We start from the raw sequence: 19,449 nt of genomic DNA, 5'->3' as shown, positions 1-19,449 counted from the left end.
GATCAAGAGTCTTTTAAAAAGAGACAGAGAAAGTCTGTTTCCTCTCTTTTGTTTTGCTGCACCTCATGGCTTATAGCATCTTAGTTCCTTGCCATGGGACCAAACCATGCCTCCTGGAGTGGAAGCCTAGAGTCCTGACCACTGGACCACCAGGGAATTCCCTGTGATCAAGAGTCTTAAAAAAGAAATAGAGAAGTAAACATTTAGGTCAATATTTCTAATTTTTGGAATATATTAATACTTTAAGGAAAGAACCATTAATGGAAAGAATTATATACATGAATTGCACTGAACCATAAACCACATTAATGAAAAAATTGGAAAGAACTTAAATGTTCACTGATTACATTATTTTGTTATTTTTATTTTTATTTAAAGACCCAATTTTAATTTTTCGGCCGTGCCACATGGCATGTGGGATCTTAGTTCCACTACCAGGAATTGAACCTGCAGCCCTTGCACTCGAAGTGGAAAGTCTTAACCACTGGACTGCCTGGGAAGTCCCCAATAATTACATTATGATGCATCTTATTTCTATTCAATAACACATTTTTGAAGAGGTTTTAGCAAGTGGAAAAGCTAGTATATTAAATGAAAAAAATTCAGGAAAATATTTGCTAAATGAAAAGAGGCAATGACAGAGAATGAGATGGTTGGATGGCATCACCGACTCAATGGACATGAGTGTGAGCAGGCTCACGGAGGTGGTGATGGACAGGGAGGCTTGGCGTGCCGCAGTCCATGGGGTCCCAAAGAGTCGGACAAGACTAAGCAACTGAACTGAACGTTACATTCTGTTATAAATTTAATGTGCAAGTAGAACTAGAAAATATTCTGTAATTTGACAGCATTTAGTGCTGAACATAGGGCTCGATTTTCATTTTCTTAAATTGTTTTCAATTACCTTGTCCTACTTGAATATCTGAATTTCAAAACCTTCCCTCTAACACTAGAACAAAAAATCTAAAGTTTTTTTTTTTTTTTAAATCCAGAAGCACATTAGCTGAAAAGAACCTGAGACACAAAATAGTAGCTTAGATTTATTTTCTGCTGAATAAACACTGAAGCATCCCACTCCTCAAGCAGCAGGGAAACAAAGCAAACGACCCAAGAGATACCAAAGGCCAGTACAGGCAAAAACATAAGACTCACATAACAAAGTGGCGATTACTTGATAACAAAGTGGCATAGTTTGAATTACCTATGCCTTGCCGAGTCGGGGACACAAGGTTAGGCCTCAGCCCCTTTCCTCAGCCTAGGCTTTAGGGAGGTGGGAGCCCACGGCGCTGAGTGTTCCGAATCACCAGGGACAGCTGATCGAGGAATGGGTTGATGGAAAGTCGGATGAAAGCAAGGTCTTCAGCAGTCCACCTACTAAAAGCGGGGAATATAAGGTTATTGGGGAGATCGTTCCTGTAGGCCCAGGGTACCAGTCCCCCTCCTTATACCAAGCCCCTCAGTGTCTCCATCACAGCACTCTTAAGAGGGAGCTCAGGCGACAGCACCCATTGCCCCCCACTCCCCAAGGCAAACTCTTCTAGAACTGACACAATTAGGTCACTGCCATTCACTGCAAATTCCTTCCGAATCAATCCTTGGTGGCGTTGGACATCTGGGAGCAGAGATCTGCGAGCCATGTCTGCCTCCAGGGGCGATTGGAAAGGCACTCTGAGTGTGCTGGGAGAGACATGGTTAAGGCACCATTCATTACTGCATCTGCTGATATCTCAGGCTTCCTCACGCCTCAAAAGCTCGTTTTTACCCAAGGATGCCCATGCTCCCGACCACAACCCGAGACCACCCTGATCTACCTCCCTAACCCTTTGGTCTGTCTTCCCCCTCCCTCCAGGCTCCTCGGGCCTTGACAACTCCCTTTCCGGCCAGGGTGCCCAATCCTGCTGCCCCGGGTCGCCGACATGCTTCCTTCTATCCCTTCGTCAGGCTGCCGGCAAGTTTCCCACCACCATACCACTGACCGTGCCCAGGGAGGCTCCATGAAAAGGATACAGCACCACTTGTCCACGTCTAGGCCTTACAGCCAAGGGCGCTACATCTCCAGCAGGTCCTAGGCCACCTGGTGCCCGCTCACCCCGGGGACGAGCTACTGCAGCTTCCATCGCCGCTCTTCCTCTGCCAGGCCCACCCCGGCCTTCTGGGGCCCGGTGACCATCCTCACCTTCAGCCCTGCCTGAACCACTCTGGGAAGGACGCATTCTGGAGCTGTGCTGGTTATATTGGCCCTCTGCACCACCTGCGCCACCGCCCGACAACTTCACGGCTGCCACGCATCTACCTCAGACGCCATCACAAGGGGCGGAGAGACTGAGCCGTTCACGTAGTCCCTCCCCTTCTGCGTAAGGACGCCAAAAGTGCGCCTGGAGACTCCCCTCAGGGTGCTGCCTCGCACCGGATTGGTTACCGCCCAGCCTGCCTGGCCACCCACGGGCGGCTATGGAGACCCCGTGGGGATGGAGGGACCCAGCTCCCTCACAAAGTCTCGCTCCTTTCAGGTGCCCCTGATGTGCCTGCGCACACGGGCCGCTCCAGTGCTGGCCCTGACAGCATGGAATGGAAGCCGCCAAGTGTCCACAGAGACACCAGTAACAGCTTTTCAGTCTGAAGTCCTAAAGCTGGTTCCACAGTGCAATTTTGATTTCTCCAACGTATGCCACAGAAGGGTCTCTCTAGAGTAAGGTGGGATTAGAGGGCGAGGGGCCAAGCCACACAACCCACCAGCATCCCCCCTCTGCCCACTCCATATATATACCTGTGCTCTTTGACCATAGTGATATCTCGCACTTCCTACGGTCCATGAGCTAGTTCAGGTGCTTTCATGTGTTCGTCCATCACGTTAGTTTTAAGACAGTATTGCCATGTCAGTATCCTGTCTCCCATGATGCAGGTCTCCTCTAAACAAATCACAAACACCTATCCTCTCACCAACACCAGCGTCTCAAAGTCTTGAGCATTTTGGTTTCTGCATTTCTCAAAACTGTGATGACAGCAGTGCTTCATCAGGCACTGAACTTAAGTTGAGTCTGAATTGTGAGATCTGCAAAGGATAATGGTAATGTCAATGACGAATAATGTGTGTGACACAGACAGTGACAGAACTATGAAGGAAAGCGAGTGTATGATAGAATGAGTTTCACAGAGAGTTTACCACTGTGACAGGTGAATGCTTTTGAGTGAGTGTAAGAGAGTGAATGCATGATTGGGGCAGGAGTTTAAAAGGACAGCATGTGATGCGAAGAGACTTAGATGCAAAATCTATGACAGAGGGAGTGTGTGGCAGAGTGTCAGAGATACAGTCTAAGATAGGGTGTGAGAGAGAATAAGTGTGATGGAAAAAGCATTATAGAGTGACACGGGAATATTACAGAAAGAGTGCATGTGACAGATAATCTGAATAAGTATGAGAACGTAAATGTGAGACAATATGTGTGAAAGAAAATGGGTCTGTCACACATATCAGAGTGTGACAGGAAATTAACCTGACAGTGGGAGGCAGCAGCCTGGGCAAGTGGGAAACTTCCAGATGTCCAAGCTGAGTTTAGAAAGCAAGAGGAACTAGAGATCAAATTAGCAACGTTCAATGGATTATAGAGAAAGCAAGGGAATTTCAGAAAAACATCTGCCTCAGTTTCCTCGACTACGCTAAAGCCTTTGACTGTGTAGATCAAGACAAACTGTGGAAAGCTCTTAGAGTGGTGGGAATAGCAGACTATCCTGCTTGTCTCCTGAGAATCCTGTGTGCGGGTCAAAAAGCAACTGTTATAACCCTGTATGGAAAAGCTGACTGGTCAGGATTGAGAAAGGAGTATGACAGGGCTGTCTGCTGTCACCCTGTTTGTTTAATCTATATGCTGAGCACATCATGAGAAATGCCAGGCTGGAAAAGTTACAAGCCAGGATCAAGATAGCTGGGAGAAACATCAACAACCTCAGATACATGGATGATACCACTCTAATGGCAGAAAGCAAAGACGAAATAAAGAGCCTCGTGATGAGGGTGAATGTGGAGAGTGAAAGAGTTGGCTTAAAACTAAATATTAAAAAAGTAAGATCATGGCATCTGACCCCATTACTACATGGCAAATAGAAGGGGAAAAAGTGGAAGTAGTGACAGATTTCCTCTTCTTGGACTCCAAAATCACCCTGGATGGTGACTACAGCCATGAAATCAGAAGACAGTCACTTCTTAGCAGGAAAACAGTGACAAATCTAGACGGGCTATTGAAAAGCAGAGAAATCACTCTGCCAACAAAGGTCCATATACTCAAGGCTATCGGAAAGACTAGGGATGTCTTCAAAAAATTAGAGATACCAAGGGAATCTTTCATGCAAAATGGGCACAATAAAGGACAAAAGTTGTATGAACCTAACAGAAGCAGACAATATTAAGAAGAGGTGGCAAGAATACACAGAACTATACAAAAAAGATCTTCATGACCCAGATAATCATGATGGTGTGATCACTCACCTAAAGGCAGACATCCTGGAATGAGAAGTCAACTGGGCCTTAGGAAGCATCACTACGAACAAAGCTAGTGGAGGTCATGGAATTCCAGAAGAGCTATTTAAAATCCTAAGAGACAATGCGGTGAAACTGCTGCACTCAACATGCCAGCAAATGTGGAAAACTCAGCAGTGGTCACAGGACTGGAAAAGGTCATTTTTTGTTCCAATCCCTAAGAAAGGCAATGCCAAAGAATGCTCAAACTGCTGCACAATTGCACTCATCTTACACACTAGCAAAGTAATACTTAAAATTCTCCAAGCCAGGCTTCAACAGTATGTGAACCATGAACTTCCAGATGTTCAAGCTGCATTTAGAAAAGGCAGAGGGACCAGAAATCAAATTGCCAACATCCGTTGGATCATTGAAAAAGCAAGAGAGTTCAAGAAAAACATCTATTTCTGTTTTATTCACTATGCCAAAGCCTTTGACTGTGTGGATCACAACAAACTGTGGAAAATTCTGAAAGAGATGGGAATACCAGACCACCTGACCTGCCTCCTGAGAAATCTGTATGCCGGTCAAGAAGCAACAGTTAGAACTGGACATGGAACAACAGACTGGTTCCAAATTGGGAAAGGAGTACATCAAGGCTGTATATTGTCACCCTGCCTGTTTAACTTATATGCAGAGTACATCTTGCGAAATGCTGGGCTGGATGAAGCACAAGCTGGAATCACGATTGCTGGGAGAAATATCAGTAACCTCAGATGTGCAGATGACACCACACTTATGGCAGAAAGAAAAGGGGAACTAAAAGACCTCCTGATGAAAATGAGGAGGAGAGTTAAAAAGTTGGCTTAAAACTCAACATTCAGAAAACTAGGGTCATGGCATCTGGTTCCATCACTTCATGGCAAATAGATGGGGAAACAATGGAAACAGTGACAGACTTTATCTTGGGGGCTTCCAAAATGGTGATGGCTGCAGATGGTGACTGCAGCCATGAAATTAAGAGACGCATCCTCCTTGGAAGAAAATTTATTACCAACCTAGACAGCATGTTAAAAAGCAGAGACATTACTTTGCCAACAAAGGTCCGTCTAGTCAAAGCTATGGTTTTTTTCCAGTAGTCATGATGGATGTGAGAGTTTGACTATAAATAAAGCTGAGCACTGAAGAATTGATGCTTTTGAACTGTGGTGTTGGAGAAGACTCTTGAGAGTCCCTTGGACAGCCAGGAGACACTAAAGGAAATTAGTCCTGAATATTCATTGGAAGGACTGGTGCTGAACCTGAAACTCCAATACTTTGGCCACCTGATATGAAGAACTGACTCATTTGAAAAGACCCTTATGCTGGGAAAGATTGAAGGCAGGAGGGAAAGTGTACGACAGAGGATGAGATGGTTGGATGGCATCACTGACTCAATAGACATGTTCAAGTAGGCTCTGGGAGTTGGTGATGGACAGGGAAGCCTGGCGTGCTGCAGTCCATGGGGTTGCAAAGTGTCAGACATGACTGAGTGACTGAACTGAACTCATGGTCTTCCTAGTAATCATCAACAGTTGTGAGAGCTGGACCATAAAGATGTCAGAGCACCAAAGAATTAATGCCATCAGAGGGTGGTGCTGGAGAAGACTCCAGTAATTCCCTTGGACAGCAAGGAGATGAAACCAGTCAATCTTACAGGAAATCAACCATGAATATTCATTGCAAGGATAAATGCTAAAGCTGAAGCTCCAAAATTTTGGTCATCTGATGCAAAGACAGAACTCATTGGAAAAGACCCTGATGCTAGGAAAGGTGGAGGGCAGAAGGAGAAAAGCATGTCAGAGGATGAGATGGCTGGACAGCATCACAGATGTAATGAGCATGAACTTGGGCAAACTCTGGGAGATGGTGAGGGACAGGGAGGCCTGGCGTGTTCCAGTCCATGGGGTCGCAAAGAGTCAGATGTGACTGGGAGACTGAACAACAACAGCAGCTGCCGAAGCCACATTCTTCCCAATCAGTTTATCAGAAATAGAGCTGATATTTAGGTTGAAACACATGTCAAAGTAGATGTGTCAAAGGCTGCAGATGCTAAGCTGGACCTGTTTGAAGGATTGGAAAAGAATATGCAGCAGGCGTGAGTGGATGATGTCAGCGAACTCCTTGTAGGGAAATGATTCAGGTGGTCCAATTTGTAAAGCCACACACTTTCTTTTGGGCTTTCCTGGTGGTGCTAATGGTAAAGAAGCCACCTGCCAATGCAAGAGACACAACAGACACAGGTTCAACCCCTGAGTGAACCCACTGCAGGTTTATTTTTTCCCATATGGATATTCCACAACCATTCATTTAACAAAAAACTATCCTCCCTCCACTGAATTATCTATACTTCTCTGTCAGATATCCACTGACCACATACACATGTGTGGAAATGCTTCTGGACTGTCAGTCTTGTCCCATGGATCCACAGCTCCAGTACTGGACATGTAGAGTAAGTATGAAATTAGGCTGTGTTAGTCTTTTCACTTTGTGCATAGTCACAATTCTTCAGGCTGTCATCGGGTTTCTGTTCTCACATAAATTTCAGTATCAGCTCATCAGGGGTTTCTCTGGTTGTCCAGTGATTGAGACTCTACCTGCCAAAGCAGGGAACATGGGCTTGATCCCTACTCCAGGAAGAGCCCACAAGGTGCAAGGCTACTAAGCCCAAGCACCACAATCGCTGAGCCTGTGCTCTAGAGCCAGCCAGCTGCTACTACTGAAGCTGGAGCACCTAGAGCCTGTGCTCTGTAACAACAGAAGTCACAGCTATGAGAAGCTTATCTGCTGTAACTAGAGCATGTCCAGAATCACCACAACTAGGAAAACTCCACGTGTACAGCAGCAAAGACCCAGCCCAGCCAAAATTACATAAACAAACAAACAAATCTTTAGAAAGAAATCTGCTTCACAATGTGGGGGATATCACTTTGATCTCTGGTCAGGGAACTAAGATCCTACATGCAGTGCAGCAACTGCTGAGACTGGGCATCGCAACCGGAGTGTCTGTGCACTGCAACAAGAGATCCCATGTGACACAATGAAGTTTCCATATTCCCCAAATAAGATCTGGTGCAGCAAAATAAAAAAAAAAAAGTATTTATTTAAGAAATCAGCTCATCAATTTCTACAAAAATATTTGCTGGCATTTTGATGCAGTCTACAGATGAGTTTGGGGAAACTGAGGCCTGAACAATATTAATTCTTCTCATCAGACATGATTGAAGGACATGAATGTGATGCATCTCTGCATTTTTAGGTTTTCTTCAGTTTCTCCCATGGTTTTCACACACAAACTCGTGTGCGACAAATTTTTTTAAATGTACCCTAATGTTTCATAAAGGGAAAGGAGCCTTGTGTGTCTGGATCCAACTAGGCAAAGGGTACTGGAAAGGGAAGTTATGAATCCAGAGAAGATGCAGGCTGGAGCACATAGGACCTAACAGGCCATTGAAAGGTTGTGGCTTCAATTCTGAGAGGGAGCCCACTGGAGGATTTGGAACTGAGTACAGGACCTGACAGGTTTTTAAAGCAACCTAGCAGCTTCAGTAGTCCATGTATGGGGTCATAGTAGCTGAACGATTCCAAGTTTGCTGACAGAAGAAGGGAGAATCAGACAAGAGTCCCATTCCCCTGTTGAACTGACTTCACCATTCTAGGCCAGTTTGGGGAGCATTCTCTAGAAAGCGCTATCCCCAGTGCCCCTTATCCAGTTTTTTCCCTTACTCCATCTGATCGTTGTAAACACTCCCCTCCCCCATTGGCGATTTACCCACAACTCTCATTTGTCTCCTTTTTTCACATTGCTTGGTGGTCTCTTAGCTATCCCTTAGGTAGATCCTATTAGCAAGGGAGAGATTGTATCCCTTAGCAAGAAAATTAATACAAAAAACTGTGGTACCTCAATTCAATAATAGTGAAGACTTTGCTATTACAAGTGAAAAAAGGAACAAATCAATAAAAAAAAATAGCCACCTTGGTTTAAGCCAAAGGGAGAATTTCTGGGTCTGTGTAACTACAAGGTACAGAGGTAGTTTGTGTCTTCAGGCAAGGCTGTATCCAGCATTTGGTTCCCTGAGATCTGCCTTCTCTCTCCAGCTCCCTCTCTGTCCCTTGCCAACCTGCCTCCCCTACAGCTCCCAAAGTGTCACTGGTTGGATGATATCACCACGGCTGGAGGAAAGCAGTGCTCCGATGAACCACATGCCCACCCCTGTAATCGGAGGTGAAGTCAACTCTATCATAATCATAATGGGTGTGAGAAAAAGAAAGGGGTGAATTTCCAGGATGACAGGAGGATACCAGAACCAAGATAAGGAAAATGGACTCCAGGTGACAAAACCCATAGATGTGCTGGACATTGGCATAGACTTTTCCTCAAATTCAAAATCAATTTCAATTTTTTTAAAGTGAGATAGGAAAGATTCTTCATTAGTGTGAGCATGGGCCCTGCTACAGACCCTCCCATCAGCTTCCGTTCCCTGATGCTGGGGGTCCACATCCACTTCTTGGGGGTGTCCTCTTCCCAATGCTCCCTCATAGACCTTTGCTGAATTAGTTTCTAAGTAAGTGCATTTTTTCCAAGGGGGAAATGGAGTAGACCATTATTTTCCAAAGCAACATCATTTCAAAAGTCATGATTGTTTATGAAGATAGTTAATCAACATGGAAATCTAAATACTGAAATGTTTTTCCCTTATGTCCAGTGATGACATTGATAGATTAGGGGGGTTCATGCTGGGTGGTTATACTCAGCATTGTCCCACATGTTCATATGCTCAGAATGTACTGAAAGACAGAAATATGCCAGACACAGAATTCTGCAATTTGCTTTCATTTCTTTCCATATTAGTTCCCAGCTCTCTGGTTTGCTCTCTGATAGCCACATGTTATTCCAGCAGGATGGACTTATCCTGATTTACTCAACATTTCCCCCTGGATTTACATTCTACCAAGTTTTCACAATGACAAACAATGCAGTAATTAATACTGTGGTTGATTCTGGCGTGTTTACATATACAAGAATTTTTCTATGATAGATCCCAAAAGTGGGTCAAAGGATATGTGCATCTTAAATGTAATAGAAAGTGCCAAAGAAGGTCCAGATAGATTTTACTACCACTCTGATACTATATAAGGGTCCTTGTTTTGGCTTCCCTGGTGGTCCAGTGGTAAAGATTCTGCCTGCTAATGCAGGGCACATGGATTCAATCCCTGGACCAGCACTATCCCACATGCCAGGGGAAGTTAAGATCGTGTGCCACAATAACTGAGCTCACCACTATCTAAAGTCTGTGCTCCTCGACAAGAGAAACCTCTGCAGTGAGAAGCCTGAGAACAGCAATTAGAGAGTAGCCCCCGCTGGCTGCAAGAACGGAAAACCTTCACACAGTTAACAAGACGCAGCACAGCCAAAAATAAAGAATTTTCATAAATAAAAACTTTTAAAAAGAGTCCCTGTTACCAGCCATAGCCTTCTTGGACACTGAAAATTTCAGTTAATTTCATCCTACACTAAGATCTGCTCTAGTCCTATAGAGTCAATCTTAAAAAGTAAGACCCCAAAAGATCAAACTGTTTCCAAGCAACTTAACAGGATTCCAGAATAAAGCTCAGGAATAAGTTTAGCCATAGAAAAATATTAAGCATGCAAGGGAAATTTGATATTGTTTGGCATCCAATCTAAAATTACCAGGAGGCAAAGAAGCAGGAAAGTCAGATCCATTAAGACAGAAATCAGTGTGTTGTTGTTGTTCAGTCACTCAGTCATGTCTAACTATTTTTGACCCCATTAATTGCAGCAGACCAGGTTTCCCTGTCCACTATCTCCCAGAACTTGCTCAAACTCATGTCCATTGTCATGATGCCATCCAACCATCTCATCTTCTGTCATTCCCTTCTCCTCCTGCCTTCAATATTTCTCAGCATCAGAGTCTTTGCCAATGAGTTGGCTCTTCATATCAGGAGGCCAAAGTGTTGGGAGATTTCATTTTAACAGAAATCAGTTAAAATCCATTAACTGGAAAGGAAGAAATAAATGTGCATGTATTTACAGACAAAACAATTGTCTAAGACGGAGTTCAATGGGATCTAAAAAAGAGCTATTACAATTAATTAGTGTATTTAGCAAGGTTTCACGATACAAGGATACTCTTGAGAGTGCCTTGAACTGCAAGGAGATCAAACTAGACAATCCTAAAGGAAATCAGTCCTGAATATTCATTGGAAGGACTGGTGCTGAAGCCAGAGCTTCAATACTTTGGCCAGCAGATGCCAAAAGCTGATTCACTGGAAAAGACTGTTATGCTGGAAAAGACTCAAGGCAAAAGGAGAAGGGGACCACAGAAGATGAGATGGTTAGACAGTACCACCGACTCAATGGACATGAATTTGAGCAAATTCCAGGAGACAGCAGGGACACAGAGCCTGGTGTGTTACAGTCCATGGGATCATAAAGAATCATATGGACACAACTTAAGAGACTGAACAACAACATTCTGGTGTTTTATATATAAATGTAACTATAAAACTGAGAAAATACTTCAAAATCAATACTGAATGGCAGTACACAACTTTCTTATTCTCCCACTTCTTACATCGTCTTCACTTATGTTGTACTCCTTGAATATCTGGATCTCAGAACCTCCCCTCCAACCGGAAGATGAACGCAGTATTAGGAAGTGAACAAGCTAAAACTAAAGTCAGAGACAGCACAGTAGCTCAGTTTTATTTTCTGCAGTTAACAATCCCCAAACAAACTGTGTGAACCCTAAGCCCCCAAACAGCAGCACAGGCACAAGATGAAGCCCAATCAAACTACTGCAGAAAGCAATGCCCTCGGGAAGGACAGTTTAGACTAGGGCACATAGGCTAGGTTTAAGCCCCTCTTCTGTGCTGAGACTAAACATAAAGGGGGGAGTGGCACAAAGTGCTACAAGGTCCGCATCACCAGGGAAAGCTGCTCCAGACAGAAGGCGATGGCCATCTGGAGCAGGCCATGGTCTTCAGCAGTCAATCGGCTAAAAGGGAGGGAAAATGAGTCAAGTTCCCACCAAGAAGGAGGAAGAGGAGCATGCCCTCCCTCTGTCCCCGCACACTGACAAGCCCAGACCACCACACTTCTCCTCTAGGCTTAACCCTCCATTATGGCTCCTCCTGGGCTGAGACTGGCCACCGCCTAGCACCCACCACTCCCTCCCCGGCCCCGGCCCCCTTTAGAACTGACAGAACCAACATGCGGCCATTAACATCGAGCTCCTTCCAAATCGGCCCTCGCAGTTGAGTACGTGGAGTCAGGAAGTGGCGGGCGATGTCTGCCTCCTCGTGCGATGCGAAAGGCACAGTGAGGCTGCTGGTGGAGATTTGGTTAAGGCACCATCCACACGAGTCATTTGGCTTGTACGTCAGGTTCCCTGCTCACAGAGACCTGCCTTCTGGACACCCTGGATATCACCGCCCGACCCTCTGGATCCCTTCAGGTTGCTTTCCTTCACCACCTTCCCCTGGCAGCCAGACCACCCCTGACCCATACCCTCCAGCCCCCCAGAGTACCCTCCTAATACACTTTAGGCCCTGCCACCTGCAACCGCCAAACCACCCCTAGCCCACACTCCGACCCCCATGGCCGCCCGGCCCATTGGGGCTCCTGGAATAGGATACAACTGGAGGGCTCGGTTACTCAGAACTCCGGCTCCGTGTGCAGCGTCTCCACCAGGCCGTGGTGCATGGGGTGCCCCCGGGATCTGTGGAATGGCACCGGCTGCACCACCTGACTCTCCGGCAGCTCTGGGGCCTCTGGGATTAGCCTGGTCACAGGAGCCGCCAGGGACTCCATGACTGACGGCGTCACTAGGGCCAGCTGGGTCGCCAGGGTCATCGTGGCCACCACCAGCACCACCCGGCATGCCTTGGCCACCACCTGCTTGCTGTGCCCGCTGCAAAGGGCATGGCAATTGCGTCTTCATCGGCTGCCCTCATGGCTCCTCCACCGTGCGCCTCAGACTCCATCTTGAATGCTCTCCCTCTCCCTCCGTGGCGGGAAAGACTGAACCGTCCCTACAGATCTCAGCCCTGCAACTCAGCAGAGCGCCTGCGCACACACACCCTGGTCCTGCCTCATGATTGATTCCCACTGACAATGGGCTCCCTGCTGAAGCTTCACGTGTTCACATGCCATGTAGACCCAATGTGCGTGCGCAGACCCACAGCCACGTGGTCTGGGCTGTCTAAGTCAGGGCTGCCTCGGGCCCAGAAACCTGGTAAACAGCTTTGCCATGAGGCCTCTAGGTGGCACTCCACCCTTTATTGTGGGGGCAGCTCCTCAGTGCGCATGCTCAGACACCGCCCCACTCATCAAGGCACGTGACTGTTTCCAGTCCGAGCCTGCAAACCCCAAGTGAGCCCTGGTGCTTGTGCACCTCCAAGACTCATCTGCTGCCAGCCTGGCCACGTTCACAGGAGACCATCCTGCTGAGCGCAGGTCCTTGTCATTGCCTTCCGGAAGGGAGTCGGGCACCTCTGGGTCAGGGCCAGTCTACAGTGTAAGTGCATCTGTGTGCGTGAGCGCATGGGCGTGTGCATGGGTGTGTTTGTGAGAGAGAGCACGAGCACAGATTCACACACATAGGTGTGTGCATGTCTATTTTTGGAGGTGTTTGCACATGGGCATGTATGTGTGGTCAAGTGCATGCACATGGGCGTGTGAGCATGCATGTCTGTGTGTGTGCCAAGAGAGAGTGCCTGCACAGTTGCACGCATATAGGTGTGTGCTTATGTGTTTGAGAGAGAGCACTTGAACAGGTGCATGCACATAGGCATGTGTGTGTGTGAGAGAGAGGCAGAGCGAGCACATGCTCAGGTGCTTGCACATGGGCATGTATGTGAGTGCCAGAGGGAGCGTGTGGTCAGGTGCATGCACATGGACATGTGCGTGTGTATGTGTGTGTGTGAAAGAGAGAGCATGGGTCAGATGAATGCATATGGGTGTCTTAGTGTGTGTGTGCTTGCACAGGTGCCTTCACATGGGAGTGGGCGACCCGGCTCTGGAGTCCTGAGACTAGGGAAGTGGAGGGGGCTGTGCCTGCCCACCTGGGGAGGGAAGCAGGGACTTCTGTTGGACTCACTGGGGATGGCATGGGGCTGGGCTGCCTGGGGCTCCAGGCACACAGACTGTAGGGACTCCAGGCTGGGGACTTACACCAGGCACCCCAGAAGCACCAGTGGTACTGGCTGGAGTAAAAGGCTGCGGGAAGGGCAGTGTACCCCAAGACACCCCCAGTCTCTTGGCCCTCTGCTAACACAACTGTCATGGGCTTTCCCTCTGCAGGAACAAAGTCTTGAATCTGGAGGTGCCAGGGGCCCTCAACTTGGAGGTGACCCTGTGTCTGCTGGCCTGCTGGGTGCTGGTCTACTTCTGTGTCTGGGAGGGGATCAAGTCAAGAAGCAAGGTACAGCTGGGGGTGACAATGGGGCTGGGGCAGCACTGCCTGGGCATGGGGTTCATCTGCCAGGGAACCACTGGTACCACAGAAGGTGACTGGATCAGGGCCACTGCCTGAGGAGGGGGCAGGTACTTCAATCTGGCCCCTTGATCTCCACCCCCTGGTTGGATAGGCCTCTCTGCAGCCCTCCAAATCCCAGGCCAGCAGCCTTCCCCCACCCCCAGTGAAGAGATTAGATTTTCCTGCATTATCATGTTAGCTGTAGGGGTTTTGTAGATTACCTTGATCAGATTAAGAAAGTCTGTTTATAGTCCTAATTTCCCAACAGTTTTTATTATAGTGGTTGTTGAATATTGTCAAATGCTTTTTCGGTATCTATCAAAATGATCATGTGGTTTTTCTCCTGTGTTTTCTTAATATGATGGATAACACTGGTTGATGATTTTTTAATGCATAACCAATCTTTCATTCCTGGGCTAGATCTCATTTGGTCATAATGCTTTATATATTGCTGGATTACATTTGCTAACATTTCATTTTTTGTGCTTAACTTAATGAAGGATATTAGTCTATCATTTCCCTTTTTTGCAATATATTCATATGGCTTTGGTATTTTGTAAGACTGGGCTCATAAAATGATTTGAGAAGTGTTTTACCTCCTCTACTTTCTGAAAGAATTTGTATAGGATTGGTGATACTTCTCCTTTAAATATTTCATAGCATTCACTAGTTAAGTCACATGGGCCTGGAGCTTTCTGTTCCATATCTTTGATAGATTTAGGGATATTTAGGTTTCCTACTTTCTTCTTGAGTTAGTTTTGGGAATTTGTGTCATTCAAGGAATTTGTTATTTTCATCTAAATTGACAAATTTATTCACAAACATTGTTCCTAATGTGCTGTGGTTACTTGCACAATCCTGTCCGACTCTTTGCAACCCCATGGACTGTAACCTGCCAGGTTCCTCTGTCCACAGGTATTCTCCGGGCAAGAATATTGGAGTGGGTTCCCATGCCCGCCTTCAGGGGATCTCTCCAACCCAAGGATCGAACCCAGATCTCCTGCACTGCAGGTGGATTCTTTACCATCTGAGCCACCAGGGAAGCCCAAGAATACTGGAGTGGCTTGCCTACCCCTTCTCCAGGGGATCTTCCCAACCCAGGAATGGAACTGGGGTCTCCTGCATTGCCAGTGGATTCTTTGCCAGATGAGCTACGAGGAAAGCCCTTAAACCACCTAGTCTGTGGTATTTTATTATTATTTTATTATGCCATGCTAAGCTGACAAATGGGCTTCCCATGTGGCTCTTGCAACTCCTTGGTTGTAGCCCACCAGGCTTCTCTGTCCATGGGATTTCTCAGGCAAGAATACTGGCTTGGTTTGCCATTTCCTTGTCCACATAATATGTTGCACAAAAACAAATGTACTGGGATGCCCATTTCAGCATTGTTTATAATACTGAAAAATTGCAAACAGCCTAAGGGCCTAGTTACAAGAGATTGGTAAAAATAACTATGGATTACACATTCTGAGGAATAGTATACAGCTCTTAAAAGTACTGCAGATGGCACAGGTTTTGCCGTATCCATTATATGACCCACTTTGGGGTCAATTCTGGGTGCCCTGTCTGGAAAAGGATGGTCCTTCTCCTTGTCCCCTTCCTCCAGCTGCCCCTTGCAGTGTCCCTCCTATCCTTTGACTTATTTGTCTCCTTTTCAGCCATGATATGAGTTGATGAGCAAGCAGCTAACCTCTTATCAAGAAAATAGGCCTGTTTCTCCCTTTAAGTAATAAAGAAGGGCCAAGTCTTCAGACTGCATTAGTTAAGTAAGAAAGAAAATTATGATCCTTCAATTCACTAATAGTCAAGACTTGCTATTGCAAGTGAAAAATAAGTGGAACAAAACACATTGGTTTTTTAAGTCAAAGGGAGAATTTCTGGGTCTGTGTAACTACAAGGTAAAGAGGTAGTTTCTGTCTTCAGGCATGGCTGGATCCAGCATTTTGTTCCCTGTGATTTGCCTTCTTGCTACAACTCCCCCTCTGTCCTTTGCCAGCCTGCTTCCCTTAGAAAACCAAAGTGTCACTGGTTGGATGATATCACCACAGCAGGAGGAAAGCAGTCCTCCAATGGCCAGGCCTGAGCCACATGCCCACCCCTAGAATCAAATGTGAAGTCACCTCTATCACAATCACAATGGCCCAGAGGAAAGGAAAGGGGCAATGTTCCAGAGTGACAGCATACCAGTACCAAGAGAAGGAAAATGGACACTGGGTTACAAAACCCATACATGTCCTTGACAGTGGTATAGACTTTTCATCAAATTCATAATCAATTTCCAATGTTTTAAAGGAACAAGACTGGGAAATATTATTTATTAACCTAACAATGTATGCATGCTCAGCCACTCAGTCATGTTCGACTCTTTGCGACCCCATAGACTGTAGCCCAGCAGGCTCCTCTGTCCATGGAATTTTCCAGGCACAAATATTGGAGTGGGTTGCCATTTCCTTTCCCAAGGGATCTTCTCCACCAAGGGACAGAACTTGCATCTCTTTCATCTCCTGCATTAGCAGGTGGATTCTTTACCATTGTGCCACCTTGGAAGCCCATTAATCTAATAGTGCAGACTATTATTTTCCCAAATAAAGAAAATACTTATGTCAAGGACTTCCCCGGTGATCCAATGGTTAAGACTCCACACTCCCAATGCAGGGGGCCCAAATATGATTCTTGGTGGGTCAACTAGATGCCACATGCTGCAACTATTAAATAAGAGCCTATATGCTTCACTGAAGATCCTGTATGTTGCAACTAAGACCCACACAGTCAAGCTTTTAAATGTCAAAAGTAATACCCACAATCACGTGGTGGGAACATACTCTTAAGAACAGGAATGTATCATATATTCACACAGGTTCTCAACTTGTTCTGATTTCTTTTATTGTTTTGCTGTTTAGTTGCTCAGTTGTGTTCTATGCCACAACCATACAGATTGTAGCCCACCAGAATCCTGTTCATGGGATTTCCCAGGCAGGAATACTGGAGTGGGTTGCCATTTCCTACTCCAGGGGATCTTCCAGAGTCAGGGATGGAACCCGAGTTTTCTGCATTGGCAGGTGGGTTCTTTACCCTGAACCACCAAGGAATGGGCTTACTCCGATTTACTGAATCTTCACTCAGTGAAGATGCACATTTACTTTCTTTCCATTTTAACACTGCACCACTTCCCAGGTGGCACAGTGGTAAAGAATCTGCCTGCCAATGCAGGGAACTCAGGCTCGATCCCTAGGTCAAGAAGATCCCCTGGAAGAAAAAATGGCAACCCACTCGAGTATTCTTTTTTATTTTTTTAAGGTTAAATAAGAAATTTATTAAAGGAATTTTTTTCCATTTGTTTTTATTAGTTGGAGGCTAATTACTTTACAATATTGTAGTGGTTTTTGCCATACATTGACATGAATCAGCCATGGATTTACATGTGTTCCCCATCCTGATCCCCCCCTCCCGCCTCCCTCTCCATCCCATCCCTCTGGGTCTTCCCAGTGCACCAGCCCTGAGCACTTGTTTCATGCATCCAACCTGGGCTGGTGATCTGTTTCACCCTTGATAGTATACTTGTTTCAATGTTGTTCTCTCAGAACATCCCACCCTCGCCTTCTCCCACAGAGTCTAAAAGTCTGTTCTGTACATCTGTGTCTCTTTTTCTGTTTTGCATATAGGGTAATCGTTACCATCTTTTTAAATTCCATATATATGCATTAATATACTGTATTGGTCTTTATCTTTCTGGCTTACTTCACTCTGTATAATGGGCTCCAGTTTCATCCATCTCATTAGAACTGATTCAAATGAATTCTTTTTAATGGCTGAGTAATGTTCTATCATGTATATGTACCACAGTTTCCTTATCCATTATCTCCTGATGGGCATCTAGGTTGCTTCCATGTCCTGGCTATTATAAACAGTGCTGCGATGAACATTGGGGTAGTACATTTGTCCCTTTCAGTTCTGGTTTCCTCGGTGTGTATGCCTAGGAGTGGGATTGCTGGGTCATATGGCAGTTCTATTTCCAGTTTTTAAAGGAATCTCCACACTGTTCTCCATAGTGGCTATACTAGTTTGCATTCCCACCAACAGTGTAAGAGGGTTCCCTTTTCTCTACACCCTCTCCAGCATTTATTGCTTGTAGACTTTTGAATAGCAGTCATTCTGACTGGTGTGTAATGGTACCTCACTGAGGTTTTGATTTGCATTTCTCTGATAATGAGTGATGTTGAGCATCTTTTCATGTGTTTGTTAGCCATCTGTATGTCTTCTTTGGAGAAATGTCTGTTTAGTTCTTTGGCCCATTTTTTGATTGGGTCATTTATTTTTCTGGAATTGAGCTGCAGGAGTTGCTTGTATATTTTTGAGATTAATCCTTTGTTTCTTCATTTGCTATTATTTTCTACCATTCTGAAGGCTGTCTTTTCACCTTGCTTATAGTTTCTTTTGTTGTGCAAAAGCTTTTAAGTTTAATTAGGTCCCATTTGTTTATTTTTGCTAAAAATATGGAACGCTTCATGAATTTGCGTGTCATCCTTGTGTAGGGTCCATGTTAATCTTCTCTGTATCGTTCCAATTTTAGTATATGTGCTGCCGAAGCGAACACTCGAGTATTCTTACCTGGAAAACTCCATGGACAGAGGATAATAATCCATGGGATTATAATCCATGGGGCTATAATCCATGGGGTTGCACAGAGTTGAACACAACTGGGTGAGCATATCTTATCTGCAGATAACCTGATCACTTCAGTGCAGTTCAGTTGCTCAGTCCTGTCTTACTCTTTGCAACCCCATGGACTAGAGCATGCCAGGCCTCCCTGTCCATCAACAACTCCTGGAGTTTACCCAAACTCATGTCCGTTGAGTCAGTGATGCTATCCAACCATCTCATTCTCTGTCATCCCCTTCTCTTCCTGCATCAGGGTATTTTCAAATGAATCAGCTCTTCCCATCAGGTGGCCAAAGTATTTGAGTTTCAGCTTCAACATCAGTCCTTCCAATGAATATTCAGGACTGATTTCCTTTAGGATGGACTGGTTGGATCTCCTTGCAGTCCAAGGGACTCTCAAGAGCCTTCTCCAACACCACAGTTCAAAAGCATCAATTGTTCAGCGCCTAGCTTTGTTTATAGTCTTAACTCTCACATCCATACATGACTACTGGAAAAACCGTAGCCTCAACTAGACAGACCTTTGTTGACAAAGTAATGTCTCTGCTTTTTAATATGCTGTCTATGTTGGTCATAAATTTTCTTCCAAGGAGTAAGCATCTTTTCATTTCATGGCTCAAGATATTTGGGAGCCCCCCAAAATACAGTCAGCCACTGTTTCCACTGTTTCCCCATCTATTTGCCATGAAGTGATGGGATCAAATGCCATGATCTTAGTTTTCTGAATGTTGAGCTTTAAGCCAACTTGTTCACTCTTCTCTTTCACTTTCTTCAGTTCTTCTTCACTTTCTGCCATAA

The 19,449-nt window shown here is 45.5% G+C and overlaps 1 protein-coding gene, 1 long non-coding RNA gene and 1 other non-coding gene across 3 annotated transcripts in view; 1 reads left to right on the top strand and 2 right to left on the bottom strand.

The window, feature by feature from the left end:
* Positions 1–1,027: 1,027 nt before the first annotated feature.
* LOC122436020 lies at positions 1,028–2,327 on the bottom strand. The gene is made up of 3 exons (XR_006267799.1): positions 2,008–2,327; positions 1,549–1,677; positions 1,028–1,374 (listed from the first exon to the last, which is right to left on the bottom strand). It is a non-coding gene; the product is annotated as an uncharacterized LOC122436020 (long non-coding RNA).
* A 10,302-nt stretch (positions 2,328–12,629) lies between these two features.
* LOC122435796 (sodium- and chloride-dependent GABA transporter ine-like) overlaps positions 12,630–19,449 on the top strand; it is a 13,954-nt gene continuing 7,134 nt past the window's right edge. The window contains exons 1-3 of the mRNA XM_043459869.1: positions 12,630–12,679; positions 12,868–13,032; positions 13,818–13,938. Of these exons, the coding sequence (XP_043315804.1) occupies positions 12,630–12,679; positions 12,868–13,032; positions 13,818–13,938 (336 nt within the window). The remainder of the gene's footprint in view (positions 12,680–12,867; positions 13,033–13,817; positions 13,939–19,449) is intronic.
* LOC122436099 lies at positions 18,480–18,586 on the bottom strand. Its single transcript, XR_006267870.1, has one exon. It is a non-coding gene; the product is annotated as a U6 spliceosomal RNA (small nuclear RNA).

The sequence above is a fragment of the Cervus canadensis genome, chromosome X (genome assembly GCF_019320065.1).
Source record: "Cervus canadensis isolate Bull #8, Minnesota chromosome X, ASM1932006v1, whole genome shotgun sequence".
NCBI classification, from domain to species: Eukaryota; Metazoa; Chordata; class Mammalia; order Artiodactyla; family Cervidae; genus Cervus; species Cervus canadensis.
The sequence above is the reverse complement of the archived record's forward strand: the minus strand, read 5'-3'. Positions and strand labels throughout refer to the sequence as shown.